Source organism: Amphibalanus amphitrite, unplaced genomic scaffold (genome assembly GCF_019059575.1).
Source record: "Amphibalanus amphitrite isolate SeventyFive unplaced genomic scaffold, NRLGWU_Aamphi_draft 000920F_arrow, whole genome shotgun sequence".
Lineage (NCBI taxonomy): Eukaryota > Metazoa > Arthropoda > Thecostraca > Balanomorpha > Balanidae > Amphibalanus > Amphibalanus amphitrite.
Genome location: NW_024882414.1, coordinates 9,167 through 25,366, shown reverse-complemented (window position 1 = coordinate 25,366; position 16,200 = coordinate 9,167). Strand labels below are relative to the sequence as shown.

At 52.3% G+C, this 16,200-nt stretch overlaps 1 protein-coding gene across 1 annotated transcript; it reads left to right on the top strand.

Moving 5' to 3' along the window:
• The first annotated feature begins 3,416 nt into the window (after positions 1-3,416).
• On the top strand, positions 3,417-10,819 carry LOC122368060. The gene is made up of 2 exons (XM_043341674.1): positions 3,417-5,022; positions 10,746-10,819. The coding sequence occupies exons 1-2, from the start codon at positions 3,417-3,419 to the stop codon at positions 10,817-10,819; spliced, it is 1,680 nt and encodes a 559-aa protein (XP_043197609.1).
• Positions 10,820-16,200: the final 5,381 nt, after the last annotated feature.

Below are 16,200 nucleotides of genomic sequence, written 5' to 3'. Positions count from 1 at the left end.
ATGGAACAGCATCGTATAGTGTGATTGGATTGGCGTATTTTATCAACCCTCCGCCCCAGCTTGAGTGGTAGCGAGTAGCGACTATAGAAGAGCTGTGAAAAAGTCGTACTAGCAGGGGTGGGAATAGCTGAGAGCCAACGCGTCGTTTTTAGAATCAGACGGCCTGATTGAGTTTTGCAGAGACCTTGATGCTGCAGTTCAGGACGTTGGCGGGTCGCTCACATAGAGGATGAACAGTGTAAGCGCCAGACATGTGCATGGATCCCAGTCGGATGGCCATCTATGATCTCAGTGGATCTCGAAGCAAAGTACAGGTTGGGATCTATGATCCCACCGGATCCGGCATGAAAAATACATCTTGGATCTATGATCTCATATGATATGACGATAAATTAAGAACATGGATCTATGATCTGAGTGGATCCCACCATGCACCACATTTGAAACCATGTTTTAAAGGGTTTCTATGACAATAAGTGACACAAAAATATGGATCATGACGTGCGATCACATAAAATCACTAAAGCAGAACGTTTGTGAGTTGAAACAAGTGCTTTTTTGGGATATATGTGTTGACAAAAAATAAATGAGGATCTATGATCTCACTGGATCTCAAGCAAAAAATGAGACTCGGATCTGTGATCCCTACGGATCTCTCGATAAATTACAGAGCTTGATCTATGATCCCGTCGGATCCGAGATGAGGATCCGTGGGATCAGATCCCAGACCCATTTTCTCGGGTCCATGCACATGTCTGGTAAGCGCCAGCACAGACCCCTGCGGGGCTCCGCTCGAGACTGGGATCCAGTCCGAGTAGGAGCTACTGACCATAATAACTCGCTGCTTGCACCCAATTAGGAAGGCCTTGATCCGTCGCAGCCGCTTACATGCGGCTGCGATGAATCACAATGAGCAGTCACCTTGTGGAAGGTCTACGCATTGACCAGACTGGTTTTTGATTCACCTTTTTTGGATCGATTCATTCATTGATTCATTTGATTTTTGTTTGATTCAATCACCACTTGATTCCTTCAAAAAAATTGGTGAATCGATTCCTTTTGATTCAGAGAATCAAAAAACAATAAAAGGAATGATTTACGTTTGATTCAGCCAAATTTTTTTTGAATGATTCTTTTTTGATTCAATTAAAAAATTAATGTATTAGAATCTTGTGGCCGCCGTGCCACTGCGGCGCCGCCGCCGCCCCGTCCAGGCTCGGGATGAGTTATATGGCATTGTGCGGGGCGGGGCCGGGAGGAGACGGCCGGCGGCACGCGCAGCGCAATTGTAAATTTAAGATATGTCATTTAAGGCACGTAGGCCGCCAAGCTGGCGCCTTCCGTCACCTCGTCGCTGCTGTGCAAGTTCGCACTCGTTTTGGGCGTGTTCTAGACGTTTCGTAACCTGTTGAATAAAAGGTGGGTCACGTACGACCCCCGGCCAGTCTGGGCCGGCGCGCGACGGAGGCAGCTGGCAATACAACGGCAATGTGGACATAAGGAGTTTACTACAAGCTATTTCGGCCTTGGAATACTGCCGTGATGGGGAACGAGAAGGAGACCTGTGATGGTTCGGACGCTGCGGCTGATCTCCGCTTAATCCCGGAGTTTGACGGTGTGTCGCAGCCCGTGTGCGAGTGGCTGGACAAGGTCGAACTTGTGTGTCAGCTGCGCGGCATCAGGGGACTGCACGTCGTCGTCCCGCTGAGACTCACTGGTGGTGCGTTTGCGGTATATCAACAGCTCGGAGAAGATGAGAAGAAAAAGTACGAGGACATCAAAAGGGCCCTGACATCGGCGTTTGCTTCGGATCGGTTTGAAGCCTACGACCAATTTGAACGTAGAAGGCTGCGTCCAGGTGAGACGGTGGACGTGTTCGTCTCTGAGCTGCGCCGGCTGGCTGGCTTGTTCGGAGGTATGCCGGACGACAGCCTGGCCTGTGCCTTCGTGGCCAAACTGCCAGATTCAGCACGCCGTGCGCTCCGGGCTGGATCACGGATGGAGGACATGCCGTTTAGCCAGCTAATCGGTCGCGCTCGGGCCGTGCTAGCCGACGAGGAAACAAACACCGCGGCCGCCGCCGCTGGCACAAGGACTGGAGCACTCCCGGCCACAATGAAATGCTACTCGTGCGGGCAACCGAACCATATCGCCCGCGACTGCACGGCAGGCCGCGGACAGCGGGGCCGTGGAGGCCCCCGTGGTGGACGGAGCCTCGTGAGGTGCTACAACTGCAACCGGCAGGGGCACATCGCCTCTGCGTGTCCGGAAAACGACGCGGGAGGGGAGAGATCAGCGCCAGCCTCCTCTCCTGTCGACCAGTGAACGGGGCGCTGCCAGTCGCGCAGCTGTCGGTGGACGGAGCGAGCTGCAAAGCGCTGGTTGATACAGGATGCAGCCAGTGTGTAGCTCACGTGTCAGTTTGTCGGAGGTGGAACCGACGCCCGGTGAGCGTGATGACAGTGAGTGGAGGGCGTTATTGGTGTGAGGGGTCAGGCGTGGCACGCGTGCAGCTGCGGTCCGGTGAATCAGTGTCCGTGGATGTGCTCGTCGTAGCACGTAAGCCACTGGGGTTTGAGTTCATCCTCGGGATGAATGGTATCAGAGCACTGGGTGGCGCTACAGTGAGTTCGGATGACCGAGTCAGATTCGGAGTTGAGGCAGCGGTGTCTCATATAGCGGCGTCAGTGGCCTCACCCGGTGACCGGGTCAGCTGTGATGGTGAGAGGACTGGGGTGTCGCGTGCAGTGGCAGCGACTGCACGGGTGAGTCATGATCAGGCGAGCAGTGAGGCGGCCCCAGCGTCAGGTGCAGCGGCGGCAGCTGCAGCAGTGAATCGAGCTGACAGCAGTAAGGGGGATCCGGTGTTGGGTGCGGCGGCGGCGGCCGCACCGGCTAATCGAGCCGACGAGAAGGACTTTGTGGTGAGCTTTGATGAGACAGAAAAGAAGTGGTCGGTAGAGTGGAAATGGTGTGGAGGAAAGGAGCCCGAGCAGCTGCACAATACAGCAGAGGAGTACGCGATTCCAACAGAAGCCCGACACGAATACGAGCGAGAACTCTCCAAGTGGGTGGCGAATCAATGGCTCGTCCCTTATGATGAGAGCGTGCACGGGAGGGTCAAAGGCACGATCCCGCTCATGGCGGTCATCCAACCGAAGAAGGACAAAGTGCGTCCCGTCATGGATTTCAGGGAGTTAAATACGCACCTGGACCCGCATACAGCTGACGCGGATGTTTGCAGTGAAAAAATCCGTGAGTGGCGTCGGTGTGGACGAAACGTGTCTCTCCTAGATCTGCGAGACGCTTACCTGCAGATCCACGTGCACGCATCGCTGTGGCCGTATCAGACTGTAGTGTTCCAGGGCAGACGGTGGTGTCTGAGCAGACTTGGCTTTGGGCTCAGTCTCGCACCGATGGTGATGAGAAAGGTGCTGGAAATGGCCCTGAAACGTGACCCGAGGGTGCACACCGCTACATCACCTTACGTGGACGACATACTCGTAAATGAAAACATCGCTACTGCATTGGAGGTGAAGGGTCATCTGGAGGCGCTCGGTCTGACCTGCAAATCCCCGGAGAAGGTGTCAGAAGGTGCTCGTGTCCTGGGCATTCGAGTCTGGGGGGAGCGGCAAGGACTGTTCTGGAAGCGGGACAACCAGGATCTACAGCCGCCGCCAAAGCTGACGAGGAGAGAGGTCTTCTCGCTGTGCGGACGTCTGACAAGTCAGGTCCCGGTGTGTGGCTGGCTGCGTGTCTCCGCATCCTACCTGAAAAGACGCGCCACTGCAGCGACAGACGGCTGGGATGACGAGATCACCGACCCAGAACTCCAGAAAATGGTCATGGAAACGCTGCAGCGCGTGAAAACGGCCGATCCCGCACGAGGTCGCTGGGATGTCACCGGCGATGAGGGAGTCGTGTGGGTGGATGCCAGCTCCCTCGCCATAGGAGCCGTGCTGGAGATGGAAGGCAGCATCGTTGAGGACGCCTGCTGGCTTCGGAAAAATCCCGAGACACACGTGAACCTTGCAGAACTGGACTCTGTTGTGCGTGGCATCAATCTGTCCCTGGCATGGAACCTGAAGAAAGTGACTGTCGTGACGGACTCGAAAACGGTCTATCACTGGCTAACAGATGCGCTCTCCGGCAGAGCTCGGATAAAGACGAAGGCGGCGAGTGAAATGCTGATTAGAAGGCGCCTGGAGACCGTGAAGAGTCTGAGAGATGAGTACGGCCTCCAGCTGACCGTGAAGTGTGTTCCGTCAGTGGACAACAGGGCTGACGCACTGACGAGAGTGCCGAAGAAGTGGCTGAACCAACAAAGCGATCCGGAGGTCTGCGGCGCTGCCTTCTCGGCGCCGGATGTGGTCAGGATCCATGAAACAAGCGGACACCCAGGCATCGGGAGAACGCTGCGCCTGTGTAGGGAGCACGACCCGGCTGTGAGCAGGCACCAGGTGCGCAGTGTCGTTAGCCAGTGCGAAAGGTGCCAGTCCATCGATCCAGCGCCCCAGCGGTGGACACATGGTTCGCTGAGCGTGACTAAATGCTGGGACAGGGTCAGCATGGACGTCTGTCACGTAAACGATCAGCTGTACCTGACTCTGATTGACTGCGGTCCGTCTCGGTACGCGATCTGGCGGCGGATAAAGCGACAGGACACCGACAGCATCATCACGGCTCTGGAGTCGGTATTCCTGGAGCGCGGCGCTCCGAGGGAGCTGCTGACGGACAACTTCACCTCATTCCGCAGTGCCGCATTCCACGAGTTCGTCAGCCGGTGGGGTGTCAGCGTCCGGTACCGAGCTGCCCATGCGCCGTTCGGCAATGGTGTCTCTGAGAGAAATCATAGGTCGGTCAAAACAATCGTAGCGCGCAAAGGCTGCTCAGTGGCGGAAGCAGTCTACCGCTATAATGTGATGCCGCGCAGTGATGACCTGAACTCTAGTCCTGCCAACGTACTGTTCAACTACAAACTGAGAGTGCCGGACGTGGAGAGTGAGGAAAAGTGCGAAGAGAGTGAGTGTGCTATGTTCAATGTAGGCGATAAGGTATGGATCAGAGACCCTAGTCGCCGGTGTGATGTGCCAAGTTCCATAGGAACAGTCACCCGACAAGTGTCGGCGCAGTGTGTGGAAGTAGACAATGTCCCCCGTCACGTGAGAGATCTGAGACTGGCTTTCGTTCCCAGTCCGGAGAGTGGCCAGACTGAGCCGCCGAACAATGACAATGACGACTCTGGCCCAATTATCTTGCGAGAGTGTGCGCACGAAAGCCACGGGGAAAATGTGCCCCCTGTGACGTACGCTGAAGTTCTACGCCGCGGCATGCGTGAGAGACGCCCTGCCGTTCTGACCCAGTACGATGATTTGTAGATCAGGGGGGAGTGTATTAGAATCTTGTGGCCGCCGTGCCACTGCGGCGCCGCCGCCGCCCCGTCCAGGCTCGGGATGAGTTATATGGCATTGTGCGGGGCGGGGCCGGGAGGAGACGGCCGGCGGCACGCGCAGCGCAATTGTAAATTTAAGATATGTCATTTAAGGCACGTAGGCCGCCAAGCTGGCGCCTTCCGTCACCTCGTCGCTGCTGTGCAAGTTCGCACTCGTTTTGGGCGTGTTCTAGACGTTTCGTAACCTGTTGAATAAAAGGTGGGTCACGTACGACCCCCGGCCAGTCTGGGCCGGCGCGCGACGGAGGCAGCTGGCAATACAACGGCAATGTGGACATAAGGAGTTAACTACAATTAACCCTAGAACGCCTAGGGGGGGGGTTGTATCAACCCCCCCCCTGAGGTTTTTTCGAAGTGCACGCTAAACGGCTTGTCGTAGCGGGCTGAAATTTTCAATGCCCTCTGGGGCAACCTTTGCGCATCTTTTGCCGAAAAAAAATTGATCGGGTCATGTCAGGTCACGGAGTTATGACGTCATAAGAGGTACAGCCTCCGGCCGGATTTTCACAAACTGAGTGCCAACGCCCGAGGTTTCCTGCCGGTGGTACGGACATCGGTTGATGGATCGTGATGAAACTTCCCATGCATGTTGGGGCAAGTATTGGCTATCATATGGTATAAGAAATTTGACCGGGTCAGGTCAGGTCACGGAGCTATGACGTCACAAGAGGAACAGCGTCCGGTACTATTTTTGAAAAGCGCCCGAACCACTATTTTGCTAATTCTTGTCACCTCAATGGGAATATGCAGCAATATTAGCTTCTATAGGGAGCAAATGGACCTCCCAAATCGAAAAATACAATCAGATTTCAAAAATTTAAATTTTGATTTTTCGAATTTCTGCCGCCGACTGTGACCTTGCCGACTTCCGGCGCTCCCAACGCGCCATTTTTAGAGCTAGGGAAACGAAATACATACCAAACGATAGAGAATTGATCAAGGAACACGATAGTGAAGGTTTCAAGTCGATATCTCCCACCGTTTTGCCGCAATCGCCGCCGAAAGTTGAAAAAAGTCTATTTTTCCGAAAATTTGACCTTTGACCGGTCAAAAGTAGGTCAAATGTTGACCTAGGACCAAAAAATATACCACCAATCGCGAGATCTCGTTGAGAGCAATCCGTTGGTTTTTTCCGCTAAGCTCTACGACCTTCCGTTTCGAAACGCCAGGGGGGGGGTCGTAACAACCCCCCCCCTGGTCGTTCGTGTTATGAGAAATGGCCTGGTCGTGCGAGGGTTAAATATACAAAATATCAGGGATAGTATTGTATTTGTTGTGTTCTTTTTGTTGTCATGTAATGGCAGTAGTGTTAATATTTGTTGATAATGAACTATGTTCGTTCACTTCAATTTTTTTTTAAGTTCATGAATCATTCATCTTTTATTCAATCAACCCTGATTCCCAATGCGTTTGATTCAATCATGGCTTGTGAATCAAACAATCCTGACGGTGAATCAAACCTTTTTGATTCAACAAATTTTGTTTGATTGAATCCAATCGATTCAATCACAGATGAATCAAACACCACTCTGGCATTGACAAAGTGTGGAACACGCCTTGACCAGGTCAAGGCACCTAAATGATGTCAGCGGGGTACCCCTGTTGCACTGCCCGGCTCCATTCCTCCGCAGTAAGCGGCAGTTTTTGTTTGTTTGTTTGCTTTTTAATTTTCAGAAATTTTACCCGAATAGATGAATGGGTGGATATGGGGCGGGCCCGGGTGCTCCGCTAAGCAGTGCTTGTTGTGAATGGCACCACGGACCAAGGCCTCGTCTAACATGTTAACTGGGGGGGGGGGCAAACCCCCGCAGTCATTGACCTGGCCCCCCCAGTCAGGGCAAAAAGTCACTACTGAGTACTGGGGGGGCCGGCAATAGCCAAAAGGCAAACGAATTTTTATTTCGAGGCGTCAGTGAACATAAAAACAAATGCGTAAACGAAACGATGATACCCCATTACCTAGGGCTGTTGTGTTTATGGTCATTTCACGATGGAACCGTGCAAATTATATTAGCGGGAAGTTGCGCCCTAGTCACCTCCCACCTCCGCCAGCACCAGGTCGTGCCTCAACACGGAACGGGCCGTGCCACCTAGGTGCGCCGGGGAGAACTACAGGTCGCATAGTGCCACCAGATGTCGCGCAAACACGACAGGCGCCATGGTGTGTCAAAAGTGGAAATAGCCGCCCGGCTTTAGTTCGCCAGCCTTGTCAATAGATGGCAGTACCACAATATGGGCAGCGGATCGTGCAATTGACGTCAAATTTTCGTTATCTGCTAAGAATTGAATGGCGGATCTTTTCATGCAAGAATCAAGTAAATCGGTCCACAACTTTTCTAGCAACAGAGATATGAAGTCAAACACCCTGCCAGAGCGGCGGCGCGGCGGCCGGCGGCGGCCGTTACGCGCCGCCTGGGAGACTGGCGGCGCTGAACGGTTCCGACTTGGCACTGCACTAAAACCTGTTAACTGCTTGGAATAGTTATTATAGCAAAATTTTCATTCAAGTGAGGAATAACCAAGGGCAGGAAGTATGTATGCTTGTGTGCGTACTGTGTAAGCCAAGAAACTGCATTAGCAGATACTCGCTAATATTAGATCCAGCCAAGTCCAAACGCATTCCAGGAGATGTGTTTCTGATGGGTCAACAATATTTAACGTTCGAGGGCGGATACAGTGTTAACAATACAAAAAATATTTTTGCACAGCTCTATTCCTTGAATAATTCTCTTCAACGCCTCATTCCTAGTTAAGCGAATTAGCCCACCATGTTTGAATAAATAAGGCGATTTCGCCACAAGGTCGCGGAAAACCGACCGAAAACGGCCGCGCTCAACGTTAATTTGGGCATGCAGACTCTTAACCCGCGCCCTGCTGGGGGGGTGTTTGAACACCCCCCCTTGTGGTTTTTCGCGAATATCTCAAAAACGGCGGCGCGGAGCGCCGCCGTTTTTGGTACACCTTATCATACATCAATTCTACACATGTTGTGAAAATTTCAGACCAAGGTCATTCAAGGTCAGGTCACCAGGTCACTTGAAGTGACCTCACCTCATAAAAAGTTTCAATGTCTGTCATAGCTACACCGAGTGACCGATCGCTTTGAAACTTTCAGCGATTGCTAAGAGCAATAGCATGTACAAAATGTATATCTCAGAATTTTGATATCGATGACCTAAGGTCAGGTCAATTTTGCGACCTCCCCATTATAAGTCAATGGGATAAAATTGAAATGCGCCTCTTTTGGACGAAAGACATTATAAACACTCCCAAACACTGAATTACAAGTGGTTTAGACACACTGAACATGAAAATGGTGTCCGTGACCCCTGTTTATGCCCTGAGGTCATCTTAGGTCACGAATGGTATCTAACAGTTTTTCGCAAATAACTTTTGATAGAGGCATGCTAGAGCGATGAAAACGCCATAGATGTGTTCAGCTCGACGATACGGATCGACTGATATGCAACATGACCCTTCCCGGTCAGGTCATGACCTTGACCTGAGGTCAAATTTTCAAGTTGACCTTTCAAGGTCAAGTTATAGGTCATTCGATGCGTCTTGACGAGAGGAACACGATGCCGGTAAAAGTAAGCTCGTACAAGGCTTGGGTCAAAAGTTATTGCAGAAAAACTGTTTCCGAAAAAATCGGCTATTTTTGCAGTTTTTGCCCCCTGCAGGCAAAACCGTTGACGTTAGGTCAAATCTGAGAAAATTACTCAGAAAGCGCGTTAATAGGGCTATCGAATGAGCTTTTCCGCGGCGCTGTAGCTCTATTGGTTCCCGAGTTATGCGTTGGCTTCTTGGAAATTTTCGACATTCGACCTGGAAATCGGCAAAATTTTGCCTTCAATGACCTCTGGTGACCTGACCTTTGACCTGACCAAAAAATTGACCGAAGTGATTTCCTCATTATTTTTGACGCCCTTTCGAACGCCGCCTTCCGCGTATCGCTACGTGGCCCAGGAGCCGAGTTAGAAGGGGGGGTGTTCAAACACCCCCCCCCAGCAGGGCGTGGAAATCCAGGACCCCCAGCAGGGCGCGGGTTAAAAACTCGCATTGGGCGGGTAGGGTTTCCCAGGTATTGGCTCCAAAACACCGTATTCGGCTCCCGAATACATCCAAGTGACCCGCCTCGTTCCTAGTTAAGCTCTAATTAGATCAAGTGACTCATAAGGAGCGAAAAAGCGACAAAAAGCATGAATTTCCCTATGGCGGCGGGCTGCCGGGTTGCCAGACGGCGCACCGGCTATTTCCACTTTTGACACACCATGAGATAAATAGATTTTAGATCGTGGGTGATATATTGTAACAGCGTTGATTTCTACCATGCATGTATTTTAGCAACTCACAGCGTGGGCGCAGGCACTGGAACCACAACGGCTACCACAACTGCACGTAAGTATGTCCGACATACGACTTATGTTTGGACTCTAGGCAACGCTGCCCAAGCGGCCTTTTCCGTTAGGACGCCGAGCGACGGAGTGCGCGCAGCAATTTTTTTTTGTTTACCGGTTGAAACCCGCGGAGAGTAGAGTGATAGCTTTAGCGGCGGCTACCGCTACCATGGGTCGACCAAGAAGGAACACCGGTGAGTTACCAGCTATCCGGCCTGTTAGTTACGCGCGGGCCCTTCGCACGAGGCAATCATGGCGCGCCCCTCTAACCGGCGGTCTAATTTTCGTCAGCCAATTAGTCTGCCAAGTTGCTTGAATACTGGCAGTTGGCACTTTTGTTCTGTTACTACCCTTCGCCCCATACTAATGTGGCCGCCCGTCTCAGACACTCAGTTGGCCCTCCGGGTGGTCACATACACCAGCTTGTAGCTTGGCCCTGAACTATGCCCTGCCCACTGGCATGTCATGCCATGCCAGCGCCACCTTCACAATCTTGCTCGGTTACATGCACCAGTGTCATCGGTTCGCACTAAACAATGCCCTAACCGCACACTGGCACGCCATCCCGAGGGCATGCCCGACAAAGCCGGCCATACCCAGGGGTGGAGATTTGCCTAAATCCCAGGGGGTGCTTTTCTGTTTGATACTTTGGTTAACAAGCTGCTATGTTGGTTTTGCATTGTTTGTGGGGGTGCTTTGCGTTATGAAGGGGTGCTCGTGCACCCTCAAACCCCCTTTTCTCCACCCATGGCCATGCCTGACTGGCCTGCCTATTTACCTGGGCTGTCATGCTACGTCACCACTAGATCATCAATGCAGCATAGCAGCCGGCTTTCGTGCTTCCACAGAATGGCCCTATGCCAGCAGTGACCTGACACCCAGTCGGCCCGCTGCAGACCGGTGCAAGACGACACCCCGGATCAACGGCCATCCGACCGCCGGCCACGGGCCCGTCGCGGCCTTGAGCTGACGCCACGCCGGATGAGTCACCCGGCCGCCCCCCGGTGCGGAGGACGGTCAAGGTTGTCCGCTGGCCTGCCCCAGCTTACAACTCACTGTCAACTACCATGTCATTACGTCGCTACTAATGACATGTCTGCTGGCCTGCCCCAGCATACCACTCACTGTCACCTACCATGTCATTACGTCGCTACCAATGACATGTCTGCTGGCCTGCCCCAGCATACCACTCACTGTCACCTACCATGCCATTACGTCGCTAATAATGACACGTCCGCTGGCTTGCCCCAGCATACCAATCACTGTCACCTACCATGTCATTACGTCGCTACTAATGACACGTCCGCTGGCTTGCCCCAGCATACCACTCACTGTCACCTACCATGTCATTACGTCGCTACTAATGACACGTCCACTGGCTTGCCCCAGCATACCACTCACTGTCACCTACCATGTCATTACGTCGCTACTAATGACACGTCCGCTGGCTTGCCCCAGCATACCACTCACTGTCACCTACCTGCAAATTATATTAGCGGGAAGTTGCGCCCTAGTCACCTCCCACCTCCGCCAGCACCAGGTCGTGCCTCAACAGTTCAACACGGAACGGGCCGTGCCACCTAGGTGCGCCGGGGAGAACTACAGGTCGCATAGTGCCACCAGATGTCGCGCAAACACGACAGGCGCAGATAAATAGATTTTAGATCGTGGGTGATATATTGTAACAGCGTTGATTTCTACCATGCATGTATTTTAGCAACTCACAGCGTGGGCGCAGGCACTGGAACCACAACGGCTACCACAACTGCACGTCAGTATGTCCGACATACGACTTATGTTTGGACTCTAGGCAACGCTGCCCAAGCGGCCTTTTCCGTTAGGACGCCGAGCGACGGAGTGCGCGCAGCAATTTTTTTTTGTTTTTTTTTTTTTTGTCTCCCTCTGTTCTTTCTAGGGCGTCTTTCAGAAGAGCCCAGGAAGGGGCCAGGGGTCGAGGCCAGCGCGTTACATTTCGTCTTTTCAGGCGCCCAACTCCGTGTCCCGGATATTCTTTTTTTCATAAATTTAGTCCGAACCTTTTTGAATGGAAGGATTCACAAGTACAGAGCCCCCGCTAAGCAGAGCTTTGCGTTGGCCCTGCCCTCTACCCTCCGATCGCGCAATTCGTGATCTATGGCAGAATTAGAGCCCAAAATTTAACGTATGCACATAGCCGCACACGGCCGGTCCCCTCACTGACTTCGAATGGCTACGGCCTGCCACCAACCGTAACCATGTAGGGGAGAGTGGGGCAAAGCGGCCACCCGGGGCAAAGCGGCCATCCATCGTTTTAGCCCTCCACAGCTGGCGTCAGTTCCAATTTATGATTTCCAATTATACTTCTCTTTGCGGTCGTTCGAATGAGCCAGACCGGGGTTTCAGGCCCATCGCCATTGTTCTGTGAAACACGGAAAAGCATTTCTTGCCAGGTTACCAATTATGTTTACAATTTTTAAATGTTATTTTATTCCATAACCGTTTGGAATTTTTATAAGCGTTTTTGTCCATGCATTGCGTGGTTATCGTACATGCCTTCTACCAATTTTAATGCTGTTTACCCCACTAATAGCTGAGCTGGAATATTTTTGTCTCGGACGGTATGCGCGGGGCAAAGCGGCCGGGGCAAAGTGGCCAGCCCCCAATTGGCCATAAGTTGTTTCCATCTGGATAAAAACATTATTTATATTCAAATGTGTCGTCATGCATTCATCTTGGCCACTTTTCGGTTACATGAGTTACCAAATTATGCAATTAAATGTTTTTCCAAGAAAATTCTTTCTTTGTTTAGCAATAGGTGGGAAGATAACAAAGTAAACATCCATCTTCCCTTAAACCTTGTCACCATCAAATACCCTAGTCGTGCATGAGGCAACTATTCTGTTTCTCATATCGGGACTTGAGAAGTCGCCAGTGGCCGCTTTGCCTCAGGGATGGGGCAAAGTGGCCAATATGCTATAGGTTTAAAGTTTTGTCAATATCTCCCATATGTGAACGCCTTTGGAAATGAAACGCAGTTGGAATAAAAGACAATTTAATAGGGATCACATTGGTATAGAAAGAATCTTTCCAAGTTTAAAAATCAAGCGTCGGCATCGTTAGAAACGTTAGGGTGGCCGCTTTGCCCCACTCTCCCCTACTCGCCAGGAGGCTCATAAAGATCGAGCGATGTCGCGCTTCGAACGCGGACTGTTATCAGGCACGTACCCAGGATTTCGCCCAGGAGGGGGCCACCTGCTTCCGAAGGGGCCCTTAGGTCACCCGGGGCCCCAGGCCGCCCAGGCGACCAGCCGACCAGGGGCCCCAGGCAACTAAGGGCCCTCAGGGGCCCCAGGCAACCAGGGGCCCCCATGTGACCAGGCCCCCGCTACCAGGGGCCCCCTGGCGACTAGGGGCCCCAGGCGATCAGGGGTCCATGCGACCAGAGGCCCCCATGCGACCAGGCCCCGGCTACCAGGGCCCCCTAGGCGACTAGGGGGCGACTAGGTGACTAGACCCCAGGCAATCAGGGGCCCCCATGCAACCAAGCCCCGGCTACCAGGGGCCCCTTAGGCGACCAGGAGCCCAGGAAACCGGGGCCCTCGGATGACTGCAGGGGCCCATCGGGTCATCAGGGGCCCCTCGGGTAACCAGGGGCACATAAATGAAACTTTGATATCATTTTTTCTTCCTAGTAAAAGACGTTTTATCCAGTGTTTGAAAAAATATACCGGGCTTGAGGGGCCCCTGAGCGCCTTCGGCGCTCAGGAGGGGGCCATGGCCCCCGTGCCCCCCCCTTTGGGTACGTCACTGACTGTTATAACTGGGACGCGTGCCCTCACCACGCGGAGTCCAAGGCTCTACCGGCGAAAATTTCTCCTTTAGGTATCAATCTGAATTGTTTCTGTCCTCGGGGCGTCAATCTCTTGTTTTTGCCTATCGTCGTCCTCGCTATGCGGCGTCCAACTTCTGGCTGGACGGTCACCGGTGTGCGGCTAGAGTAGCTCCTAATCGTAATGAAGCAGGCTCCCATTCTGGGTGGTCGTACGTAGGCGCAGATGCCAGATTGGTGGTCTGTCTGTGGGGACGGGAACTCTGACAGCTGGATTATCTAAAGAAGTCGGCATGGAGTCATGGAGGGCAAATGCCAGCCATTTAGGGTCCCAACGGGCCTCAGAGCACTACTACACGGGGTAATCTTCATTTTTGTTTAGTTTATAGCCTCTGACGACCACCCAGGGGGGTTGTGTTGAAGATCAACGGCGATTACGGAGAATCCACCTGAGAAGCCATCAGTCTCCAAGTTGATACACAGGCATTACACTGGTCTGAGGGGGCCCTAGTGGGAAAATACGGTCTCCACTCTCAGATTGACCCTTAAAGCCTGGTAGTGGTATGGATCATATAAAACCAGTGTTGGCTATGGCTACCATAGAGGCCGAAGTATAGGTCCAGAAGTTGGCATTAGCACTCAGAGATCGGCATCGAGCGCTTAGCGGGGCCCATCAGAAACCGATGTGGTTCGCAAAAAAATATATATGCGTGTGGGCCCTCGACATAAGGCACGGCATGCAAATTCCTTAGACAAGGCACTGCCACTCAATCACATGCTCAACGAGAAGTGTGATTATTATTGTCTGATGGGGCAATGTGAGGAGGCTATAAACTAATAGGTATACAAGCATGGGTCGGATGGCCTACTTTTTTTTAGTTTTCAAAAAAAAAAAATTTATGGTGTCAGGGCTGTGATGAAAAATGAGTGGTCTAAATCCGGTGAGAAAACAGGATTTGGGGGTACCCTAGGTTTGGCTCATTCAGTCTCTGGCCCCCCCAGTGAAAATTCCTTAGACGAGGCCCTGCCACGGACCCACCTTGCCGCCCTCGGGTGACCGGTGATATTGAATCGGAAGCTTAACGTACCGCAGGTGGATTGCGGCACGGTCCTACCGGTTCTAGCGTGGCCAGGGGTGTAATTTCATATCTCTTTGTGGGAGCAGATGCACCCACAATCCTGCATTATGCTCCCGCAATGATGAAAATGCATCCACAAGTCTTTTACAAGCGTCCTTTCGAAAGCACGGGCCCTTCGCATGCTCTAACGGTGACCTGATCGTCTCGCGTTCCTGTATAATATAGCGTTTTTTATCACTCGGCGCGTTTCTGGAAGAATGGCGCCCTTTTGACAGCACCGCGCCTTTCTCATGATCTAACGGCGCCCTCCTGACTGTTTCGCGTCCTTATGTCTCTGTCCACCGTGCATCCCTCGACTGTTCGGCGCCCTTCTGGTCTCTCAGCGCCCCTGGTGACCACATAGCGTTTTCAATCACTCGGCGCCCTTCTAGGAGAATGGCCCCCTTTTTATGGTCTCACGGCGCCCTCGTAACCGTCTGGCGCCCCTACGTCCCCACCAACTTAGCGCTGCTGACTGTTCGGCGCCCTTCTGGCATCTCAGCGCCCCTGGACCATGTAATGTTTTCAATCACTCGGCGCCCTTCTAGGAGAATGGCGCCCTTTAATGGTCTCATGACGCCCTCGTAACCGTTTGGCGCCCCTTTACATTTTTTACGCCCTTCCAGCCACTTTACACTTTTAACCGTGTATTTGCTTAGTCAGGCATGTCGCTTGAAGCGCCCTTCGGCTTGCAATGTTATCAAATTCGGCCCCCACAGGCCCCCACATAAATTATATCCATTGCGCCCCAAAGCGGCTTGGCGCCCCTACAGCTTGGCACCCACAATCACTTTAGGAAAATTACACCCCTGAGCGTGGCCCTCTCTCGTCAGTTGCCAGCTGGCTTATTATAGGCATAGACACGAGGGTCAAACGGGTCAAACGACGTGGGGAAATTCCCGGGCGCCAACTCGCTGCCACCGAGTTAGAAGACAGACGCCTTATCCACTAACTTACGAGTCACGGGAAGGACAGTTGCGTGGCGCAAGACCCGCTTTTGTCGCTACAAAAGGCATAAGGCTGTTGAAAATCATAAGAAAAGTCGTTACGTCATAAGCCTAAGTTTTGTCCGCAACGTTAAAGGAAATAGTTCACTTTTTAACATGGGTTTTGAACTGGAATAGCAGTTCCGTAGCTTAGGCTGAGACGAGCATAAATCAGGAGCTTTTACAGCCCAACGATCACCCTAGGCAAAGATATTCTATTTCTCGTCCCGAAAAAGGTGTCTTGCGTTGAGGATGTGTGCCTTGCATATATTTCCATCCAGTATGAAAAGAGCATGGGTCCCGAAAATTCTTCAGAAACTAGAGAAATTATCTACGAGAACTCTAGAGAAATTCTCGTACTGATCAATTAGGACATTCAGGGGAACATTATCAGATCGAGCAGATCGCCCAAATGCCGGTGGCTGCGATAATTTCTCTG

What these genes read in the sequence shown, in the direction of transcription:
- LOC122368060 (XM_043341674.1), top strand. Translation starts at nt 3,417, where the DNA reads ATGGTGATGAGAAAGGTGCTGGAAATGGCCCTGAAACGTGACCCGAGG. An exon ending in TGAGGAAAAGTGCGAAGAGA is followed by an intron (nt 5,023 to 10,745) that starts GTGAGTGTGCTA and finishes GGCCCGCTGCAG; the next exon opens with ACCGGTGCAAGACGACACCC.